Source organism: Ornithorhynchus anatinus, chromosome 6 (genome assembly GCF_004115215.2).
Source record: "Ornithorhynchus anatinus isolate Pmale09 chromosome 6, mOrnAna1.pri.v4, whole genome shotgun sequence".
NCBI lineage: Eukaryota > Metazoa > Chordata > Mammalia > Monotremata > Ornithorhynchidae > Ornithorhynchus > Ornithorhynchus anatinus.
Genome location: NC_041733.1, coordinates 39,807,894 through 39,828,803, shown reverse-complemented (window position 1 = coordinate 39,828,803; position 20,910 = coordinate 39,807,894). Strand labels below are relative to the sequence as shown.

General features: G+C 51.8%; 1 protein-coding gene across 2 annotated transcripts in view; it reads right to left on the bottom strand.

Moving 5' to 3' along the window:
• Positions 1-1,633: 1,633 nt before the first annotated feature.
• Positions 1,634-20,910, bottom strand: part of GAB3 (GRB2 associated binding protein 3) — a 140,895-nt gene continuing 121,618 nt past the window's right edge. The window contains exons 3-10 of one of the 2 annotated variants that reach the window (XM_029066959.2): positions 15,843-16,059; positions 14,242-14,738; positions 9,934-9,989; positions 8,145-8,400; positions 7,441-7,522; positions 5,298-5,400; positions 3,098-3,214; positions 1,634-2,068 (exon numbers count right to left, since the gene is read on the bottom strand). In XM_029066959.2, the coding sequence (XP_028922792.1) occupies positions 1,952-2,068; positions 3,098-3,214; positions 5,298-5,400; positions 7,441-7,522; positions 8,145-8,400; positions 9,934-9,989; positions 14,242-14,738; positions 15,843-16,059 (1,445 nt within the window). In that variant the 3' untranslated portion in view covers positions 1,634-1,951. The remainder of the gene's footprint in view (positions 2,069-3,097; positions 3,215-5,297; positions 5,401-7,440; positions 7,523-8,144; positions 8,401-9,933; positions 9,990-14,241; positions 14,739-15,842; positions 16,060-20,910) is intronic. The other variant, XM_029066960.2, reaches the window with a different exon arrangement.

Sequence of the window (20,910 nt, the reverse complement as noted above, 5' to 3'; positions counted from 1 at the left end):
GTGGGAGGGGGGAAGGGAGGATGGGGGTAAAGGGAGGAGGACCCCAACCCCTGAAAAGGGGGAGACACTTCTGCCTAAATACCACTCACTCCCAATTCCATTTCAAGAGTCCACTGATTGACAAGCAGGGAGGGAAGCCTATCAGGAGATGTTCTGCGGCAGAGGGCAGGTGGTCTTCCCAGAAAAGTCCAGAGACTCTGTCGCTCTTCAGAGACACCAAGTGCCAACTGAGGAGGAGTGCTTGGAAAAACAGACTCTGGAGCGGGGCTGGGGTGAGGGACAGGGAGCAGACCAGCGCGCTTGAACACATCGTGAAATAACACCCTTATCAGATCCTGCTCCGATCCAAATTCCCCCAAGCCAATGCCAAGGTAAATAAAGCAATTTTTCACCCCGCTGAAGTGTGTTCTCCTGCTGCTTGCCAGAGGCCATGTGGTGTTTCCGATATGGCCGCCTCCCTCTGAAGCCTTGTGGATGACTCTCCCGGAGAGCAACTTGCCGCTTGCCCCTCATTTCACGATGGGCGGATGTTAAACTGATCCGCTAGACAACTGTTGCTGGAAATTCCAAGCCCATTCTTCCTCCTGCGGTTCCATGGAAAGCATTTTTGATCCACTGCCAGCTGGGCAGAGACCTGCCAAAACCTACCTGGGGCGTTTGGGGATTTTCTTTTGTTGTTTCTTTGTTGTTTCTCTAGACAATAAAGGCTTGTTGGTGGGTGGTTTTCTGAGGCGGGGAGGGAACTACTTCTCTGTGCTGTGAAGCTCGCTCCAGAGGGACCTGCCTCTGGAACGGTGGTGTTGGCTACGGCAGAAGCATTAGGGAGCTGAGGGGTGGGATAAGGTCGGAGCGATGGAGAAAGGGAGGCAAGGGAAAGAAGTTCTGTAACCACATGGAAAATGAGGTGCCGTCACTGGATGTTGGCATTCCTCGTCTTGCCCAAACCATCACTCCCAATCTCTTTCACCCCAGATAGCGGGGGGAAATGGTTTACCCCAATTTGGCCTTTGTTCTGGGGACTTCTGGGCTCTCCCCCTTTCCGTACTCTGGGAAATCTTTCCATTATTGCAGAGGATGAATCCCAGTAGCTGCCACCTTCCAGATCCTCTCACAGCCTTCTCGGAGGGAGTGTTTCCAGGAAACCTTTCTGTTATTCCGGAGGAAGGAACCCAATAACTGTCGCCTTCCAGATCCTTCCACAGCCTTTCCAGAGGGACCGTTTCTAGGAGATCTTGCCATTACCCCAGAAGATGGATCCAAAATGGTGCCACCTTCCAGATCCTTCCATAGCCTTCCCAGAGGGAGTGTTTCTAGCAAACCTTTCCGTTATCCCAGGAGATGAATCCCAATAGCTGTCGCCTTCCAGAGTCTTCCACAGCGTTCCCGGAGGGAGTGTTTCTAGGCCTGTCAAGCCTAGTGGGCTCCAGGATATCCTCAACCCCAGGAGAGTACGTGGCACTCAACAGAAAGAGGGAGGAAGCGTGGCTTGGGACCGCTTGTGCAAATGACGCTACTGATGCCTGTCTACTTGTTTGGTTGTCTGTCTCCCCATTCTAGACTGTGAGCCTGTTGTTGGGCAGGGATTGTCTCTATTGTCGAATTGTACTTTCCAAGCGCTTAGCACAGTGCTCTGCACACAGTAAGCGCTCAACAAATACAACTGAATGAATGAATGAATGAAATGGGCCAAAGACTGTCCCTTGAGGGGGTGGAGAATGATGTGTAAATTCCACAGTCAGTAGTCATTCGTCCATCATACTTCTCGCATCGAGCCATAAAAACGTTATCGTCGAGGCCACCGAGACTGTCCGTTTGTCCTGGCTCTGAAATGCACTGTCGCATCCAGCTGCCTCATTAACAGTGCCGTACTAGTGCAAAAAAACCCCCCCCAAAAAACAAAAAAAACCAACTCCACCCCAACCGTCCCCAGTGAGCCCGGACTCCCTCTCTCTCAGACTTTCGATTGCCTCTCATCGGTCCATTCCTGCTTAGTGTTCTGGAGGGCTTGGGTTTTCTGTTCGTCTACTTGGACGTAGTCCACTCTCTGCTCTTCCGAAAGAAAAGGCTTCTACAAGGGAGGAATGAACAGGTTGGCATTAGGGTGATGGAAAACTCTTTCCGGCTCCAAGTCCCTCCCCTGACCTCTTCTAACAGCCCCGCCCTGTCAAGAGTGACGGGGAAAACAGCATGGCCCAGAGGAAAGAGCATGGGCTTGGGAGTCAGAGGAACTTGGTTCTACTTCTGGCTCTGCCACTTGCTTGCTGGGTGACCTTGGAGAAGTCACTTCACTTCTTTGCACTTCAGTTCTCTTCTTCTCCCTCCAGCGAGGCTTAGTGGAAAGAGCCCAGGCTTGGTAGTCAGAGGATGTGAGTTCTAATCCTGGCTCCGTCATTTATCAACTGACTTTGGGCAAGTCACTTAACTCCTCTATGCCTCAGTTACCTCATCTGGAAAATGGGGATTAAGACTGTGAGTCCCACGTGGGACAACCTGATTACCTTGTATCTACCCCAGCACTTAGAACAGTGCTTGCCACATAGTAAGTGCTTAACAAATACCATTATTATTATTATTGCTTAGACTGTGAGCCCCATGCAGGACAGGGACTGTGTCCAACCTAATTATCTTGCATTTACCCCAGCGCTCAGAGCAGTGTTTGACACAGAGTAAGCACTTAAAGATTATTTTTTAAAAAAAACAACTTTCCCAAAAAATGTGAACATTTCCTTAGCTCCAGCGGTCTTTGTCATAAAAGGAATGCGGCACATACTGGGGAAAGATATGTGCCCCCGATGACCACCCATGTCATGACCTATCTAGACTGTGAGCACATCGTCGGCAGGGACTGACATTGTTTATCATTGTACTGTACTTTCCCAAGCGCTTAGTATAGTGCTCTGCGAACAATAAGCGCTTAATAAATACGACTGAATGACTGAACCCTACTGTAGGGTACGAGGCGGGTCCCCAGGGGGAGAGAAGCCCTGTGGTGGAGGGTGGAGAAGTGTCCCACATGAAAATATCTCCCTCGGGACCAGGATGGGAACCTCTATAGACTTTAGAGTTGTCAAGAAAACAGACAGAAGAAGAGGTGTACCTTTTGTACAGGGGACGGAGAAGCTGAATTAAAATCCAGTGCTAAGTAGTCCAAGTTGAACTTCTTCGGCCATGGGAAAGCACCGTTGCAAGGGGAAGTCGCCTGCCTGTGCTCCTGCTGGGAAACGCACAATCAGGGGGCTCAAGTTAACAATCCCCCACCCACAACAGATTTCTCAGGGCAAGGAGGAGAAACCCTCGGGGAGGACTGACTCTCAGGTGGTCCTAAACCGTAACTACAGCCGGAGAGTTCTGGGCGTCATTCCTCACGGAGGAGAGATGAAGGATGCCCAAATGATCCACGTACCGACGACTGTCCAGATCGGGCAATCCTAAAGCGTATTAATTCCCAGAGTCCTTTGGTAACTTTTATTTCTTAACTGAGAGTCTCCCAGCAGTCCTCTCCCTCCTTAGGAACCAAATCCATTTTTTTTTCTTTCTGCTCCCAGTGGAGAGGGAGAACAGCTTGCTTGATCTAACTAAGGTCTCAGCGGTAACTGGTCAAAGACCAGTCTTGGTCTTGTGCAGGTTGCTTAACTTCTCCGTGACTCAGTTACTTCATCTGTAAAATGGGGATTCGATACCTGGTTCTCCTTCCTTCTTGATGTGATTCTGTGTGGGACAGGGACTGAGTCTGACCTGATGATCTTGTCTCTTCCTCAGTGCTTAGGATATTATTAGAATAATAATAATTATTATTGTTTTTAGGATTAAACAGTAAGGAGGGCCACTAGGGTATCTGCATATACTCTGCATCTGATTTACAAACAGATGCACAAAGAATGACGGAGTCTTCTTCTGGGCATTCTCAAGATAAAAGGTTACTATTCCTCCCCATAAATTTGACCTTTTTTTAAAAAAAAAAAAAGAAAATTGATTCTGTTCATCTCTCGAGCACTCACTAATGATGACAGAATGATAGGGACACTTTGTTGGGTCACAGTTTGGCCGAGTAATTTAAGACCGAGTAAAACTCCCTTCACTGCTCAGAAACTTCCTCACAGCCACAGTCAATTGACCGTCTGGAAAAGAGGAGGCATTTCTTCGACCTAAATAACATTGGCTCCCATCTCCATTTCAAGAATCCCAATGCCGACAATGGACCACCAGGAGCGAAGCTTAACAGTGGATGTTCTGTGGGAGGAGCCAGATGGCCTTCTCAAAAGATCAATTAATCGTACTTATTGAGTGCTTACTGTGTGCAGGGCACTGTACTAAGCGCTCGGGAGAGTACATCACAACCAGATAAGACGAATTCCATGCTGGCGAGGAGTCAGGAGACTCTGTCGCTCCTTGGGAGACATGAAGTCCCAACTGAGGAGGACTGCTTGGAAACACAGGCTCTGGAGACGGTGGGGTAGGTAGAGGAAGCCGACCAGTACGCTTGAACACATCGTGAAATAACACCCTTATCAGATCCTGCTCTAATCCAAGTTCCCCCAGCCAATGCCAAGGTCAATAACCCTCCCGGATAACATGATTTTTCACCCACGCCTTGATGTATTTCCTTGAAAACCCCCTTTGCCCACGTGTTCGTCATCTCTGTGGTGCTAATGCAGGCTCTAATTCCCACATCGCCATTTCACCTGGAGCTCCTGACCAGAGCCGGAGGGGCCGGCACGTCCCATCCGCCCCCTCCCCGGCCGCTGGGGTGCAGACCAATCTCCCAGGAAAGGAAGGAACCAAGAGGGGGGAGGCGGTTTTCCCACGTGGGCTGGCTGGGCCGGGACCCCCACAGGGCTCTCTCAAACAGGGGTGGCATCTTCGATCAATGCGCTTTGTGTGTCTTTTACGGAATTACTCCCAGGACTGTTGGCATTTCACTTCCTACTAGACACTGAACAGAGGATCCTAGTGAGAAGGTGAAAAGCTTTACTGTAATTTCCTTTAACAAGTCTTCCTGTAAATGTCCGCCCAGACCCGGGTTCTCTTAGACTAGCCCAACAGCATTTGTGTATGAGCAGCTGAAGGCTACGAGGGAGTAAAATAGCTTCATTCAGTTATTTATTTATTTGGGGGGGTCAATCAGGCCTTGTGTCTTTAGCTTCGAGCCGTTTGATTCTCTCCCCCCAAAACCCTCCCCGCAAAGGGCAGAGGACGAACGCGAAGGACACGTTTCTTAGGAAACACACTTGTGAATATTCTGCCCACGTGGAAGAGCAGAATGGCGTGAATGCGGATTGTGTGAAATTCGGGATTACCATTTGAATGTAACTCTCTTCCTCTTCTCCGGAAACCGAACTGGCAAATAATCTCGCTGAATTAATACCGTCTCTCTCCGGAGAGATGAAGCTCGTTCGATTGCTGAGAAGGGAAATACAGAGGCGGTCAAGGAAGTGTTTTACAGATGCCCTGAAAACCGGCCAAAGTCTGACGGGGCACATATGGGGGTAGGGGGGTGGTGGTCTTAATCAGAGGCTCTATGGGGACCACTGATCCCGACCCACAGACTGCACCAGGACCTTGGCAAAGGAGCCAGCCACCCAACCCACACCTCAGGCTAGTTTTGTTTCTGGGGGTCCACCTCAAAGCTGGGACCGGGTTTTTTTGGCCACGACCTAAAGCCCCGAGCTGCGTCTGATGTCTCCAACGAGACGGACGTCCCGCAGCTGTTGGGATGGATGGAGCGGCGATCTGGTTTCTGAGGCTGAGGTGAAGTCGTCAGCTCCCCCCGCAGCCCTCCCAGTCCACCTTGCCCTTCCACAACCCCAGCAAACTGACCAGGCCTGGGGCTGTTCCCCTGTGGCCACAATCTCCAATCCTCAAAGACTTGAGTAGTGCTAGAGATGAGAGTATTTATTATAGTATTTGTTGTGTGCAGAGCACTGTACAAGCATTGGGAAAGAGAACACAGGAGGGAATTAAGTACAGTCCCTGTTTGAAGGGGGGTTCACAATCTAAGATTATAAGTGAGGAGAGGGGAAGTGGGGCTCAGAATAATGAAAAAAAAGAAAGAATTAGTGGCTCTCTCTTTACGGTACTTCGAATCCTCAAGCAAGCCATCCATAGGATTTAGCCTGGGAAGCAGCGTGGTTTTAGTGCATAGAAAATGGGCCTGGGAGAACACGGGCCTGGGAGTCGGAAGGTCATGGGTTCTAATCCCAACTCCACCACTTGTCTGTGTGACCTTGGGCAAGTCACTTGACTTCTCTAGGCCTCGGTGACCTCATCTGTAAAATGGGGATGGAGACTGTGAGCCCCACGTGGGACAGGGACTGTGTCCAACCCAATTTGCTTCTATCCACCCAGTACTTAATACAGTGCCTGGCACAGAGTAAGCGCTCAACAAATACCATTATTATTATTACTATTGACACCGCTCAAGTTGTTAGGCAAGTCATTCCAGGATTCAGAAGGCAGGTTCTCAGGAAGAGGATTTCAACAGGATTCTTCCACTGCTTTCTTCTCACTGCCGCTATTGCTATTTTTCGCCTCCCCTCGTCCCCCCTCCCCGCCATAGCTTTGGCCTTGGGAGTCTGCAGCCTGGAAGCCCTGTCCATCCATGACTCGATCAATCCATCCATCCCACAGGGGGCCCTGCACGAGATGCACTACCAGAAGGGTCCCACGTTCAGGTCAGGGGTCGTAGGTGTTCACCTTTCCCCACCTGTGGCTTCCTTGGGAGCCAGGTGAGGTTGCGGGTGACCATCTGAAGTTGACATCCCGGCCATACTATCTCTGAGACAAGAGGAGAGACTCGGATTCTCAGCTGGAGAGAGTGGTGGAGAAGGGATTAACGGTGATTCGGTTGGGAACGAGAGTGGAGGGAGCAGGCAGCCATTGCCTCCGCCCGTCCGTTACCATCTGGGTCTCAGTGAAGGTTGTAGGGTAAAGGAGGGGTTCCTGACAACCCTGGACCAACAGTCCCCTGGAAGATCTGCCCTCTATCCTCAAGTCTGCCTTGAGCCACAGCCCTTTGGCAAACACCGCCCAGAGCAGTCAGGGCTTGGCTTTCATCCCCTCCGCTGGCTTCGGCCCAACCCGAACCCCAAGCGCCTGTGTCCCTCGACTGAGGAAGAACTCCACGAGCCGGCTCTCTTGTCTTTCTGGGGTCACACCCTGTCCTTGGAAGAGCAGGCCCTGAGCTGAGAGAGCTGACCGCGTGAAAAAGTCGATCTTTAGAAGGGAGTCTCTGTGAGCGAGTGCGTGTACATGTAAATTGGTGCGTGCGCACGGAGTGGCAGAAAAGGGTGGTGACCCCTGAAAGAAATCCCATGGAATCTGAGTGGCACTTTCGCCTTGGGAATCTACCAACAGAATGTCGCTTGCCGAAGTGGAGACGCTATTCCTGTCAGCCTCCCTGGCGCAGTTGTTGAAAGACATCAGTGTCTATCAGTGACTTACTAAGGCACGGTCCAGGTCCTGGTCAAGGCGGCGTGTTCCCGGATGGTGGACAGGTTCCTCAGGTCCAGCGGGGGTGGGCGTGCTAGGAGGAGATGGTGGAAACTGAAATGGGCCGCTCTTGGGGTGGTGGGCCCCTGGTAGCCACAAATAACGCAAAAAACTTCATCTCAGTTTCCACCTCACAAAATCTAGAACTGGGACGGCGAGTAAAGAGGTGAACTTCATAATTCTTCTCCTCTCCCGGTGACACCAGTGGCCAATGACCTGGGCCGAAGAGGAGGAGAATCGGGTGGAGGCCCTGGGTAACCACCTTCTTGGAAAAATCGGGATTTGTCGGATGGCTCCAAGGAGTTGGAGAAAACAAAGTGGGGAGGCTGGAGCTTTACTGGAGATCCCCTCTCTTAATCGATGATATTTATTGAATGCTTATTGGGTGCAGAGTGCTATACTAAGCGCTTGGGAGAGTACAATATAACAGAGATGGTAGCCATGTTCCCTGCCCACAACAAACTTCCAGTCAAAGGCATTCATTCAGGGCCCAAATCTACCTCGCCTCACTCATCTCCTACCACAGCCCAGCCCGGATGCTCGCAGGCAAAGTTGCCCCGACATGGGCCTTTAAGCTACAGCAACTCCCGGGCTCCCCGTCCCAGCCTGCCCGTATGGAAATGCCATCTGGGCACTGCCCTCTCTCCCGAGCTTACACTTCCGGCGAGGCTTGAGGTCTCGGTTGACCGGTGGGGGCTCCATGTCCTTGGGGAGGCTGGGCAGGGGGCTGGAGAGCTTCTCGACGCTGACCACGGGGAAGGTGAACACGGTGGACCCGGGGCTCATGGGGATGTAGCCGTCAGGGTTGCAGTCCAGGCCCGGCACAGGGGACGAGGCGCTGGGGTGCATGGGGACGTAACTGTCTTCTGAGCTGTCCGACGTAGAGGAGTACAGAGGGGTGAACCTGCATGGCTGTGAGGGGAACAGGGAAGGCACTTGGAAGACCCGCTCGTGGTGGCGGGAGAAAAGGAGTTCGTAGTTAGGAGACAAAACTGGATACGGGATGCCTGTCTGCACACATGCTTTGCCCGAAAAGAGCAACTGAGTTCAATAGTGATGAAGCGCTAGAGCACCACATGGGGCCAAGAGGTTAACTAATAATTACGGTATTTCGTTAAGCGCTTACTACGTGCCATGCACCTTTCTAAGCCCTCGCCACAGAACACACTGGAACTGGCTGGAGAAAACAGGGGACGAGGAGAGCGTCCGCAAACCCGATTGGCACTGGCAGCCCAATGGCCAGTTTGACGTGACCGGCCAGTGTGGCCCCATCACAGGGCCGAGGTTGGTGTCTTTCCCCAACCGTGGCAGGGTCGGGGACAGGGGGCTGGGATCGGGCAGCCGAGGGTAAGGAGCGCCCCCGGGCTGGGAGTCGGGAACCCAGGCGTGACCTTGGGGCAGATTACAAACGCCGGAGGCAGCCTGATGGTTGGTGGGTCAGGGGCTCCTCACCGCAGCTGGGGGTGTTCCCACGCCCGTGGTCACGGCGAGTGGGTTTGGTCGTGCCACCGTCTGCCTCTCCCCCGGCCACCGGGAGCACGTCGACAGCGAGGACAACTCACTGCAGGGGGGATGACTGAGAGGCGGCTTGCGTGGGCATTTGGGAGCCAAGAGGGAGGGTCTTTGAGCCTTAACAAGGGTGGCAACCCGGACTGGGGCTCAAGCTCTGGTGCTGCCGAGGATGGGGAGATCTCCCCGAGGAGCCCTTGGGGATTTCGTGCCATTTCTGCACCCGTGGTGCCCTGAAGACTGGCTTCCCAACCTGCTCAGCGGGGGGGAACCTCACGCTGCCCTGCTGGGCCACAGCCTGGCAGTGTTGGAGGGAGGAGGTGCTATTGCAAATGATGCCTGGGCCCCGTCCTCTCCCCCTTCCCCAAAGAGGCTGTTGTTGCCCAGACTGGAGGCCGAGAGTGGAGGGGGGTGGGGGTGTGTGTGTGTGTGTGTGTGTGTGTGTGTGTGTGTGTGGTGCGGGGTGGGAGCTGTGTACCAGCCAAGGGTGCCCACCTGCCCGCTCCTGCCCCCCACTGCACACCTGTTCCTTCTAAAGGGAAAAGGAAGCATCTAGATATCTCCTGCAATGGAGACAAAGGTGCCCTCTCGCCCGCCTCCTCCCAACTACTTGCCATATTGTAGTTGTGCTCTGCAAGAGGAGAGAGGAGCAGTGACAGGGCCCAGGCTGAGGGAGAGCCCGGCCCCATGTGGAGGAGGGAGAGCCCGGTCCCAATCTGAGGTAGAACCAGAGCCCAGGCTGAGGGAGAGTATGGCCCCAGGAGGTGGAGAGAGAACCCGGCCCATATGGCAGAGGGAGGGAGGGACGGCCGAGGGAAGGGGATGGGGTGGGAAGCCCCCGACAGTCCTCACAAGGATGCCCTGGCGAAGACGAGGAACTCATCTGGAGAGCCACTTGGACTTATCTGGATTCTATGGTTTGAGAAATCCACTTACCAAGTTTAAACTTAGCCTCTTGTCTCGGCTTCTTAGGCAACTGCCTTCCAGATCAGCTGTAATAGAAGCAGTACCGGTTAGGGGATGTCAAACGGGCCTCTATAAACCTCTTTCAATTACCAGATACAAGTCAGTGTCTTAGTGTGAGCCAGAAATGACCCTGATGCTGAGTTCAAGTCACCGGAATGTGGGGGAACAACCCTGTCTCTGAGTTCAAAGCATAGGGGTGGGTGGGTTTATTATTATTATTATTATTATTATTATTATTATTACTACTACTACTACTAGAGAAGCAGCATGGCTCAGTGGAAAGAGCACGGGCTTGGGAGTCAGAGGTCATGGGTTCCAATCCCGGCTCCACCGCTAGTCAGCTGTGTGACCTTGGGCAAGTCACTTAACTTCTCTGTGCCTCAGTTACCTCATCTGTCAAATGGGGATTAAAACTGTGAGCCCCACGTGGGACAACCTGATCACCTTGTATCCCCCACTGCTTAGTACAGTGCTTTGCACATAGTAAGCGCTTAACAAATACCACAATTTATGACTACTACTAATAATAATGGAATTTGTTAAGCACTTACTGTGTGTCAAACACTGTTCTAAGCACTGGGGTACATACAAGCTAATCAGGTTGGACACAGACCCCACTCCACATGGGGCTTACAGTCTTAATCCCCATTTCACAGATGAGGGAAATGAAGCACAGAGAAGTTAAGTGACTTGCCTAAGGTCATACAGCAGACCAGTGGCAGAGCCGGAATTAGAACCCAGGTCCTTCTGACCACAGAGCAGCAGGAGATGCCTAGAGATGACAGACACAGGAGGGCTTGACTTGATGGAAGCTCCCACCCTCCAATATTCTAATAAATATAATGTATGTAATATATAAAACCTTCTCTCTCGTATACTTCCGTTCCTCCCTCATCATGCTCTCTCTCTCTCTTTCTCTCTCTCTCTCCCCCTCTCTCTATCACCACCACCACCAGGAAAGCTCACTGCGTTCCTATGGCAAACTCTCCACTTGAACCTTTTTCAAAAGGCAGCAGAGGCAGAACCAATCCCAGAGTGAAGCTTGATGGAGGACGGGGGAGTGAAAAAGGCCAGAAGGCCCCACTTGGAGGCGGGTGGGATCCTAGTTGGCTGAAATGTCAAGCACGGAAACGAGTGATTTCCCCACGAGCCCGCTTAGGAAGCAAAAGAGCAGCAGTGGACCGAGGCGTCAATTACCTTACGTCAGGACAGCTTTCCAAAATGTGCACATCGCACCTGCTGCTTAAAAGTTGGCCTGAAATCTGGAAACCCGACGAACCGAACTAAAAGAGCTACCTGATCTGCTGAATTAATCACAGGCAAAAATGGGCGGTGGGGGACCTTGGGCGCCTGTATGCTGTCTTGGGGCCAAATCGCTTCCTGAAACCGGGAGGTTATTTCTCACCCGAGGCGGTGCTGGGGAAACGGGGGTTAAGCTGACGGTTTCTTGAGGCTGTGAGGTATTTCTCACCCTAGGCGGTCCATGGGAAATGGGCAGCGGAGGGTGGGTGGGTTGAGACTTTAAAATAATTCGAGGAAGGGAGGAACAGCATGTCGGCCAAGCTGAGAGATGGAGCGGTTGCAGATGACCGAGGGTGTGGCCGCTGCTGGGGGTGGGGGACCAGTTTGTTAGTTCTGGTGGAGAGAGCAGCCTTCCTTCTGTTTCAAGACACACCAGATGGCTCTCCAGTTGGGTCCCACTTGGGGGCTTCTCCAAACCGCATGTTCATTCATTCATTCAATCGTATTTATTGAGCGCTTACTGTGTGCAGAGCACTGTACTATGCGCTTGGAAAGTACAATTCAGCAATAAAGAGAGACAATCCCTGTCCACACCGGGCTTACAATGCTCCGACTGGGATTGTCCACGCAGTTCCTATGAACGAACCCAGACTTGGCCGTGGCAGGCTCTCAGTTTTGAGAGTTGAGGAGGCCATTGTCCATCTGGGGTATGATCCTAAATGTAGCCGTGCCCTTTGCCCGTATCTACCCCAGTGCTTAGTAGAATGCCTGGTACAGTGTAAACACATAAATACCGTGGAAAAAAAAGTCACAGAGGGATGGGTCAATGAGTGCGATTCCTTAGCTTGCTTTCCACCGTGCCTCTTTCCCTCCCTCTTTCCCCCTTTTTCCCTTGCCTTCCCTGATTTCTTCCCGAGATGCTGGCAGAGCCAGAATTAGAACCCAGATCCTTCTGAACACAGAGCTTCAGGAGACTGCCTAGCGATGCCAGATGTCAAGGAAGGCTTGACTTGACTGAAACTCCCACCTGCCAATATCTTTTAATATGTATAATATATCTAATATATAAAAACTCCTATGTCGTATACTTTCCTTCCTCCCCCATCATGCTCTATCTCTCTCTTTCCCTCTCTCTCTCCCTAATCTCAAACCTGGACCAACAAACCTGGGGAGGACAATCATTCCCTATCACTGGAATCAGGACTTGGGCCGTCATACGGGTTTCCACAGAAATGGCCAACCCAGCTGAGACCAGTCTCCTCAGGCCCCCTGTCTACCATGTGGTAACTTTCAAGGGGGTGGGGAGGGATGTCTCAGTTCTGGTTATGGGGTTAGAGGACGCCCCCAAACCAAGGGCCGGAGTGGTCAGTCCCCTCCTTTCCACACCCTAGGGCTATCAAGCCCCCCGGAGCGAGGTGTGGTGACCCCAAGGGACAACGTGGAGCCCAGTGTCTGCTACGGCCGGGGGGTTAGTAACTTGTTGCTGCCCAGGCGGAGCCAGAAGTGCAACCCATCCATCGCCCTACACGGTCACTCCTCTACTCTAACACTTCCACTCCCACTGGGGTGGGGAAGACATTAATGCTCCTAAAATGCCATGAGGCCCATGCGCGGTTTGAGGTAGAAGAGGTCTCTATTCTCCCCCAACCTTCCCTGTCCTCCCGCTAGGGGCCACAAGCAGCTGCAACTGACGATGATGAATTTGGAAGCAGCGTGGCCTATCGGAAGGCGCCGGGCCTGGCAGTCAGAAGGACCTGGGTTCTAATGCTGGCTCCCCGGCTTGTGTGCCGGGTGACCTTGGGCAATTCACGTCACTTCTCTGGACCTCAGATCCCGCATCTGTAAAATGGGGATAAAGACTGTGAGCCCCATGTGGAACAGGGACTGCGTCCTACCGGGGTTAGCTTGTATCTACCCCAGTGCTTAGTACAGTGCCTGGCACAGAGTAAGTGCTTACCAAACACCATTTAAAAAAACAACAACAAAAGAACCAAAAACAACCACTAAGGAGTAACGTCTGCAGCTGTGGCCGGGTTGTGCCAAGAACCCTTGGCCTTGCAGCGAACAAGCTGGTGGCAGCTGCAGCCTCTGACTCTGAATTGTCAGTAGACGGGGAGCCTTCCAACCTCGCCGACCCTCCTCCCGGCAGTGCAGGGTGGCCTCGGTACACCGCTCTGCACGCAGTAAATAAGTACCACTGACTGACTGACCGCCCTAACACCACACCCATCTGAGGGCATCTGAAAGACCCAGAACTGTAGGCTTCCTTGTTTTCATTCATTCATTCAACTGTACTTGAGCACTTATTGTGTGCAGGGCACTGTGCTATTTCCCTGAGCCCCTTTCTGTGGATGGCTCCACATGTCTTCTACTGATTCTGTATCTTTCCCTTCTTCCTTGAAGACGCTCATTTCCTCTTTCTCCACTCCCTTCTGCTTCTCCCTTGAACTGGGATTTGCCCCCTTTATTCACCTCTCCCTCAGCCCCACAGTGCTTATGTGCACGGCCGTGATGTATTTACATTAATGTCTTTCTTCCTCTCTAGACTGTAAACTCACTTTGGGCAGGGAATATATCTACCAACTCAGTTATACTGTACTCTTCGAATCGGGTTGGACACAGTCCCCTTACCATATGGGGCTCTCCGTCTCAATCCCCATTTTACAGATGAGGTAACAGAGGCCCAGAAAAGTGAAGTGACTTGCCCAAAGCCACATGGCAGACAAGTGGGGAGACAGGATTAGAAACCATAGCCTTCTGACTCTCAGGCCCGTGCTCTATCCACTAGTAATGACTACTAATTACGTATTTTTTCAACGCTTACTACATGCCGGGCACTGTACTAAGCACTAAACCACGCTGCTTCTCTGTTAACTCGCAAGCGCTCAATACAGTGCTCTGCACACAGTAAGTGCTCAATAAACACATCTGATCTATTGACTGAGTGATATAAGAAGCACCCTAAAGGTCAGAGGTGGTCATGAGGCCCCCAGCCTGTAGAGGGTGGGGTGAGTCGGAGGGAGGAAGGGGACTTACCTCTCCAGTGCTTCATGGCATCTAAACTGGACAGGGAGATTCTTCTGGGTACCACGATGCCCTTGAGACCCCGGCTGCCTGCCCCGTGCCCATTCTGCAGGAGCTGCTCTTCCTGGCGCCGTTCGGAGAAGTGGCTGGGCTTGGGGGGCCGTGGTGGCGGGGTGTTGGACATGACGTCCAGCTCCGTCACTCCGTAGGGCAACTTGGCCTGGCTCTTCTCCACCTGAAAGGTGGGGGTCAGAGGCGGGACCAGCGACGGGGAGGAGGGCGGGAAGTCGCCGGAAGGTCCGCTGGCGTCTAGAGTCCGGGCCGGGTGAGCCCCGGGGTGGCCCGTGTCCGGGAGGCCGTTGCCGCTGCCCGGGGGTGGCAGGGTTAGGGCCGGTTGGCATGGCAGGGGGTCGACGAAAACGTCGTCCGAGGAAGTCTGCTCCAGGGATCGGTCGGAGTTGGACCAGCTGTCGCACCGGATGGGGGCCCCAAGGGAAGGGAATTCCACTCTAGAATGACAAGAGACACACCCGTATGGGTGACTTGCGGGAGTCGGAAGGATTTGGGTTCTGATGCCAACTCCGCCACTCGTCTGCTGAGGGACCTTGGGGGAGTCACTTCACTTCTCAGGGTCTCGGTGATCTCATCTGTAAAGCGGGGTTTAAGACTAAGAGCTCCATGTGGGGCAGGGAGTGTGTCCAACCTGATCAGCTTCTATCTACTCCAGTGCTTACTACAGTGCCTGGCATGTAATAAGTACTTAACAAATGCAATAATGATAATAAAACAAGTCTGTTGACTACCAACTTTCTAGAACCCAGGGTTACAACCCAGGTCTCTTGAGTCCCAGACTGGTGCTCTTTCCACGTAGGCAATGCTGCTTCAACACGATCTGTTCAGCGGACAGATGTACTCTGCCTCTGCTTATCCATTTGTCGTTGTTTTTTAGCTGGTTGTCCTCTCTTGATTCCCCTCTGCTTCCTGCTAATTACACGGAGGATGAAGTGTGAAGCCCCGCCCTCACTATTATTACTATCATCATTATTATTATTATTATTATTATTATTATTATTATTATTCCAGCGTGGTGTCTTTAGCACCACCTAGCCAGTGGGCCCACTTCCATCTCCAGAACCGGAGACAAGAGGTCGCAGTCGCCCACAAGGAATGTCAGATTCCGACTGAGCTCGAGGGCAGAGGTCCAGAGCGATGAGGTCACTGCGACTGCTTGGGAAGCAGCACAGCCTAGTGGATATAGCCCGGGCCTGGGAGTCAGAAAGACCTGGGTTCCAATTCCGACTCTGCCACTTGTCTTCTGGGTGACCTTGGAAAATCACTTCCCTTCTCCTGGTCTCAGTCACCTCACCTGTAAATTGGGGGTTAAGACTGGGAGCCCCATGGGGGGACAGGGACTGTATCCAGGATGATTACCTGGTATCTCTCCCAGCGCTTAGTACAGTGTATGACACGCTTAACAGATACCATTAAAAAATACCCAAAACTGTCCCCCACCACAGCCAAGATGGTCCCAGGGTGATCCAAGCAAGCCAGAGGAGAACGAGCCTAGAAGCCAACACCCAAGGTGAAGCGGGAAGCAGCGGTGACACTCTTACCTGTTGGGGTTCAGTTTCCCCGTCTCGCAGTTGGACAAGAAGAGATAATCGGGCAGAAGCAGGGACTCGGACTCACTCGTGGTTTCCTCGGCGGCTAAGGCTTCCGCCGCGGAATTGTCTCCTGAGAAGGAGGGGTCGGTATCCCGGGAAGCATGCAGGGAGGTGGCAGGAGATGGCTGAAGAGAAGAGTTGGTGTGTGAGAGGCTCTCCACAGAATCTGTTGTGGGGGGACAAAACGGCCTGCTGTAAGATCTTTAGAAAAGTGTCCGGGATCACCCCCAGCCCCGTCACCCACTCTCAAAATCTCAAACGGGGTCCAGGAAGTCAGAATTCAAGTTGCCAATCGCACCAGGTGTTTATGCTGACAGAAATGACTGTTTCCACCACCGATAAACAGTGTCTGGGGAAGAGAGCCAAGAAAGTAACGAAAGCAACGTTCCGCGTCCTGAAGTGTTTACTTAATGAAAGACTTTACGGCCTGAAATTCTGCGGCCAAACAATCTTCACACAAACACTCTCCGAGGACATCGCCACCACTCCGTATGACATTCGACTGAACCGGTTTCACAAACATGAGATTCCTGTGAGGGAAGATGCTACGATTTATAAAAGACGATCAAAACATCTCCCCATTCTGCTTGGCCAGGAAACCCCGAATGCACACAAATTTGGTTCCCTAACCTCCTGGAAATTCAGGGCTGTTCCTCTCGCTGTGGAAATCCCCAGTGAAAAGTCCATTTTTCCCTTCCTCTTTTGGGGCTGGGGTGGAGGGGAGCTGTTGGTTCCAAGTCTGATGGAAAGGTACCTCAGGCCAGAGCCCAGGTCTCAGGGAGAACTAACAAAGCAAAACCTAACTCCCGGTTCCCTATGTCCAGAGAATCACTCCCTAGCTATCCTCGCCCGATTCCTTCCACTAACTAGGACTCGCCTCTTCTTGTTTATTGCATTCGGTGAGCACCTACATTACGCAAACCCTCAGCTAAACGCTGCAGAAAGGAACTGATTCAAACCCATTCCTGGACCTACACACATTGGGCTAGGAGAATGAAGGGATGTGGTCTAGTGGATAGAGCCTGAGCCCGGGAGTCAGAAGGACCTGGGTTCTAATTAGGGCTCCATGATTCAGTAGAAAGAGCATGGGCTTGGGAGTCAGAGGTAATGGGTACTAATCCCAGCTCTGCCACTTGTCAGCTGTGTGACTTTGGGCAAGTCACTTCTCTGTGCCTGAGTTACCTTATCTGTAAAATGGGAATTAAGACTGTGAGCCCCCCATGGGACAACCTGATTACCTTGTATCCCCCCCACCCCAACAGTGCTTAGAACAGTGCTTGGCACATAGTAAATGCTTAACAAATACCATGATTATTATTATTAGTGTCTGCTATGTGGTCTTGAGCAAGTCACTTCACACCTCTCCACGACCTCATCTGTAAAATGGGGATTAAGACCTTGAGCACCAGGTGGGACATAGTAATAATAATAATGTTGGTATTTGTTAGAGAAGCAACGTGGCTTAGTGGCAAGAGCCTGGGCTTGGTTGTCAGAGGTTGTGGGTTCTAATCCCAGTCTGCCACTTGTCTGCTTTGTGACCTTGGGCAAATCACTTAACTTCTCTGGGATGATTACATTTGATTACCTCATCTGTAAAAATGGAGATTAAAAAATGTGAGCCCCACGTGGGACAATCTGATTACCCTGTATCTACCCCAGCGCTTAGAACAGTGCTCTGCACATAGTAAGTGCTTAACAAATACCAACATTATTATTATTAAGTGCTTACTATGTGCAGAGCACTGTTCTAAGCGCTGGGGTAATAATAATCTTTTATTTAAAAAACCACAGTTCCAAATCAGGTTGTCCCACGTGAGGCTAACAGTCTCAATCCCCATTTTACAGATGAGGTAACTGAGGCACAGAGGAGTTAAGTGACTTGCCCACAGTCACACAGCTGACAAGTGGCAGAGCCAGAATTCGAACCCATGACCTCTGACTCCCAAGTCCGTGGTCTTTCCACTGAGCCACGCTGCTTCCATGGACTGTGTCCAACGTGAATAGCTCGATTCTACCCAGCACCTAGTACGGGGGCTAGCACATAGTAGGTGGTTAAGAAGTACCATTAAAAATTAAATAAAATATAATGAATAAAAGAATAACTCACCTCATTTCCCACCTGCAGGGGGCACTGCAGTTATCAATCAGTCACTCACTCAATGGCATTTGTTGAGCACTTATTGTGTGCTGAGTTCCTAAGGTGAAGTGACTTGCCCGAGGTCACAAAGCAGACACGTGGTGAGACCGGGATTAGAACCCATGACCTTATGACTCCCAGGCCCGTGCTCTATCCACTAAGCCACGCTGCTTCTCCGGTTTGGGAGGGGTGTCCAGAAAGCAATACTTTTTATTCGGCTTTCATTCAGGGTTCCCCCTGATCTAAGATATGGACCTGTGGTGTGTGTGGGGGTGGTCCACCCAGGGAACTGAGCGGAGCATTCCCGAGAACTGGGCTGGCAGAGGGAGGAGGTGACCTCAAGACCCAAGCTAATCCACAAGCTCCCATCATCACCGAAGGTTTAGGAACCTGAGATCTCCCACCTGCCTTTCTGTCACCCATCGGGGGTCAGTGAAAAGATGGGCATGGAGTTTAATGTTATAGTAAAAGCAAATGACGAACTGGAGGCAAGCTGCAGGTGACAAATGTTATCTTTTAGAATACGTCCACAATCTTTCTGGTGTTTAGAGAAGCATCCCACATCAGAGAATGAGATATAGAAAGAAACCGGGAGCTAGAAGGACAGGGCGACAGATCTAGAGCCAGCTCCAGGAGAGAGAATCCTGTCTCAAACAGAGATGTGAAACCTGGCCAGATTTCCAGCCTGCGCCTTCTGTGGTTAGATTTGAGCTGCAGAATTTGTGTGATTTATTGCTTTCCTGTAGGGTATATCTGCCATCTTTGGGCCCCCAAATCTGTACTGCATATCTGTCGTAGATGATGGGTTTGTACCCCTCACGACACCTGTAAAAATGCCCTTAGTACTTCACTCTGCACACAGTGAATGCTCAATAAATATCATCGATTGACTGATTTCTCGTTATCTTCTTGCCTGTGCAATTATCCCAAAGTCCTTTTAGAGATTAATTGTTCCCTAAAGTGATCACTGTACATGCAATCGCCAGGAATATTTTGGAATATCTTCCCAGGACAAGTGAAGGTGCCGCAAAGTGGTAGTCTGGAAGAATACGGTCTGGCCTGAGAGGTTAAATGGTAAATCAGAAACGGGGAAAGCTGATTGTCGTTTGAGCTTTGCTTTTGACCTATGTGACCACAGACAAATCACTTAAATAAACCATGGTCAATCTGGCAATGTGTGGCCACAGGATTCCTTCAGTGGACTGCACATCCCTCGGGGGCCAAACCAGTACCCGCCCGCTCCCCACGCCGCCGCATTTTGTTTAGCTCCCCACGCCGCCGCATTTTGTTTAGCGGTATTTGTTAAGCACCGACTTTGCGTCAGGCACTGTTTTAAGCGTGGGGGTAGATACTAACTAGTCAGGTTAGACGCGGTCCGCGTCCCACGTGGGGCTCAGAGTCGTGGTCTCCCTTTTACAGGTGAGGTCACCGAGGAACAGAGAAGTGACGTGCCTTGCCCGAGGTCACACAGCAGACAAGTGGAGGAGCCCGGATTAGAACCGCTCTGCACATAGTAAGCGTTCAATAAATACTATTGAATGAATGAATGAACGCAGGTTTGGGCCCGGGCTCTTCCTGCTAGGCCAGGCTGCTCCTACCCGGATCCTCCCGGGGCTTCCACCAAACAATAGCGGGTTGTAAAAACAGAAATTCTTGGGGGTGGGAATGAAGACGTCGGGAGTGTGTTTTTGAGAAAATAAAACAAATCTCACTTTCAATATGGCCTTGAATCTTTAGCGTGAAAAGAGTGCGGCCTGGCCCCGAAATACAATGAAATAGGATTTCTTTTATCCGTCTCATCAGAACTGTTTGGGAGAGAGCCACTAGATGGCACCAGCCTCGGGAGCGTCCAGTCAAGCATCGGGGAGGGAGGGACGTGCGCGACTCCTTCCCAGGACACTTGAGAGAGTCACCCTCCAGCCACGATCAAAAATAAAATAAAAATCACGTCCATTAAATGATTAGAGTTGAAAAAAATAATCCCGTAAAACTCGTCGCTAAATTCAACCACCCCCAGGATGCATTTATAGATTTAAGGGCTGAATCCCTCCAAAGGCAGTGTTTGGGAGAGTGTCCCATTAGGTTGGAATTCAGTGACTAATACCTCCGTGCCCTTGATAAGAGATGGCAGCAGAGGCGGAGGCGTCGGGTGTTCTTCTGCAAGCGCGGCCCGGTTCTCTGGCAGTCTCTCCCAGGCCCCTCATTTGCGGAACGTGGTCCGGAACGTGGAGGTCTGGGGAGTCCAGGGCCTCAAAAGACCTCAGAGTCCGGTCGGGGGTCTAGGGTGACCTGGGGTCCCTGGGGGCATCGACACCGTAGTCCTAAGGAGATGGGGCACCCTCTCCGACCCTCCTTGGGAAGCCCCTGGGCCTCGCAGGCCTGCGAGGCCGGACGTGAGCCAGAGAAGGACGGCCTGGGGACAGGCGGCTGTCTGTGGTGTGACCTAGGGCAAGTCACTTCTCTTCTCTGGACCTCAGTTCCCTCATCTGTAAAATGGGGAATACGACTGCGAGCCCCGCGGGGGACAGGGATGGGGTCCAACCTGACTCACTTGTATCTACTCCAGTGCTCGGTACATAATAAGTGCTTAACCAGTACCATAATTACGATTACTATTGTTCTTGGGTCGGAGCTATATCGGGGGATGTGGATGGGGATGTATTTTAGGCATCTGTTTTGCTCCTTGCCACAGAGCGGTGTATGTACACAGAAACACACACACAAACACACTCACACTCTGGCCACCGCCTCTGGCAGGAAACGTGTAACGTCGGCAGGGCCCGGTGCCTGCCACATCACGTGCCATCCCCATGGCCGCGGTCACAGGCCGGGAGGAGCGGAAGCAGTTCTGCCTCTCCTACTGGGCCTACTGGGTATATA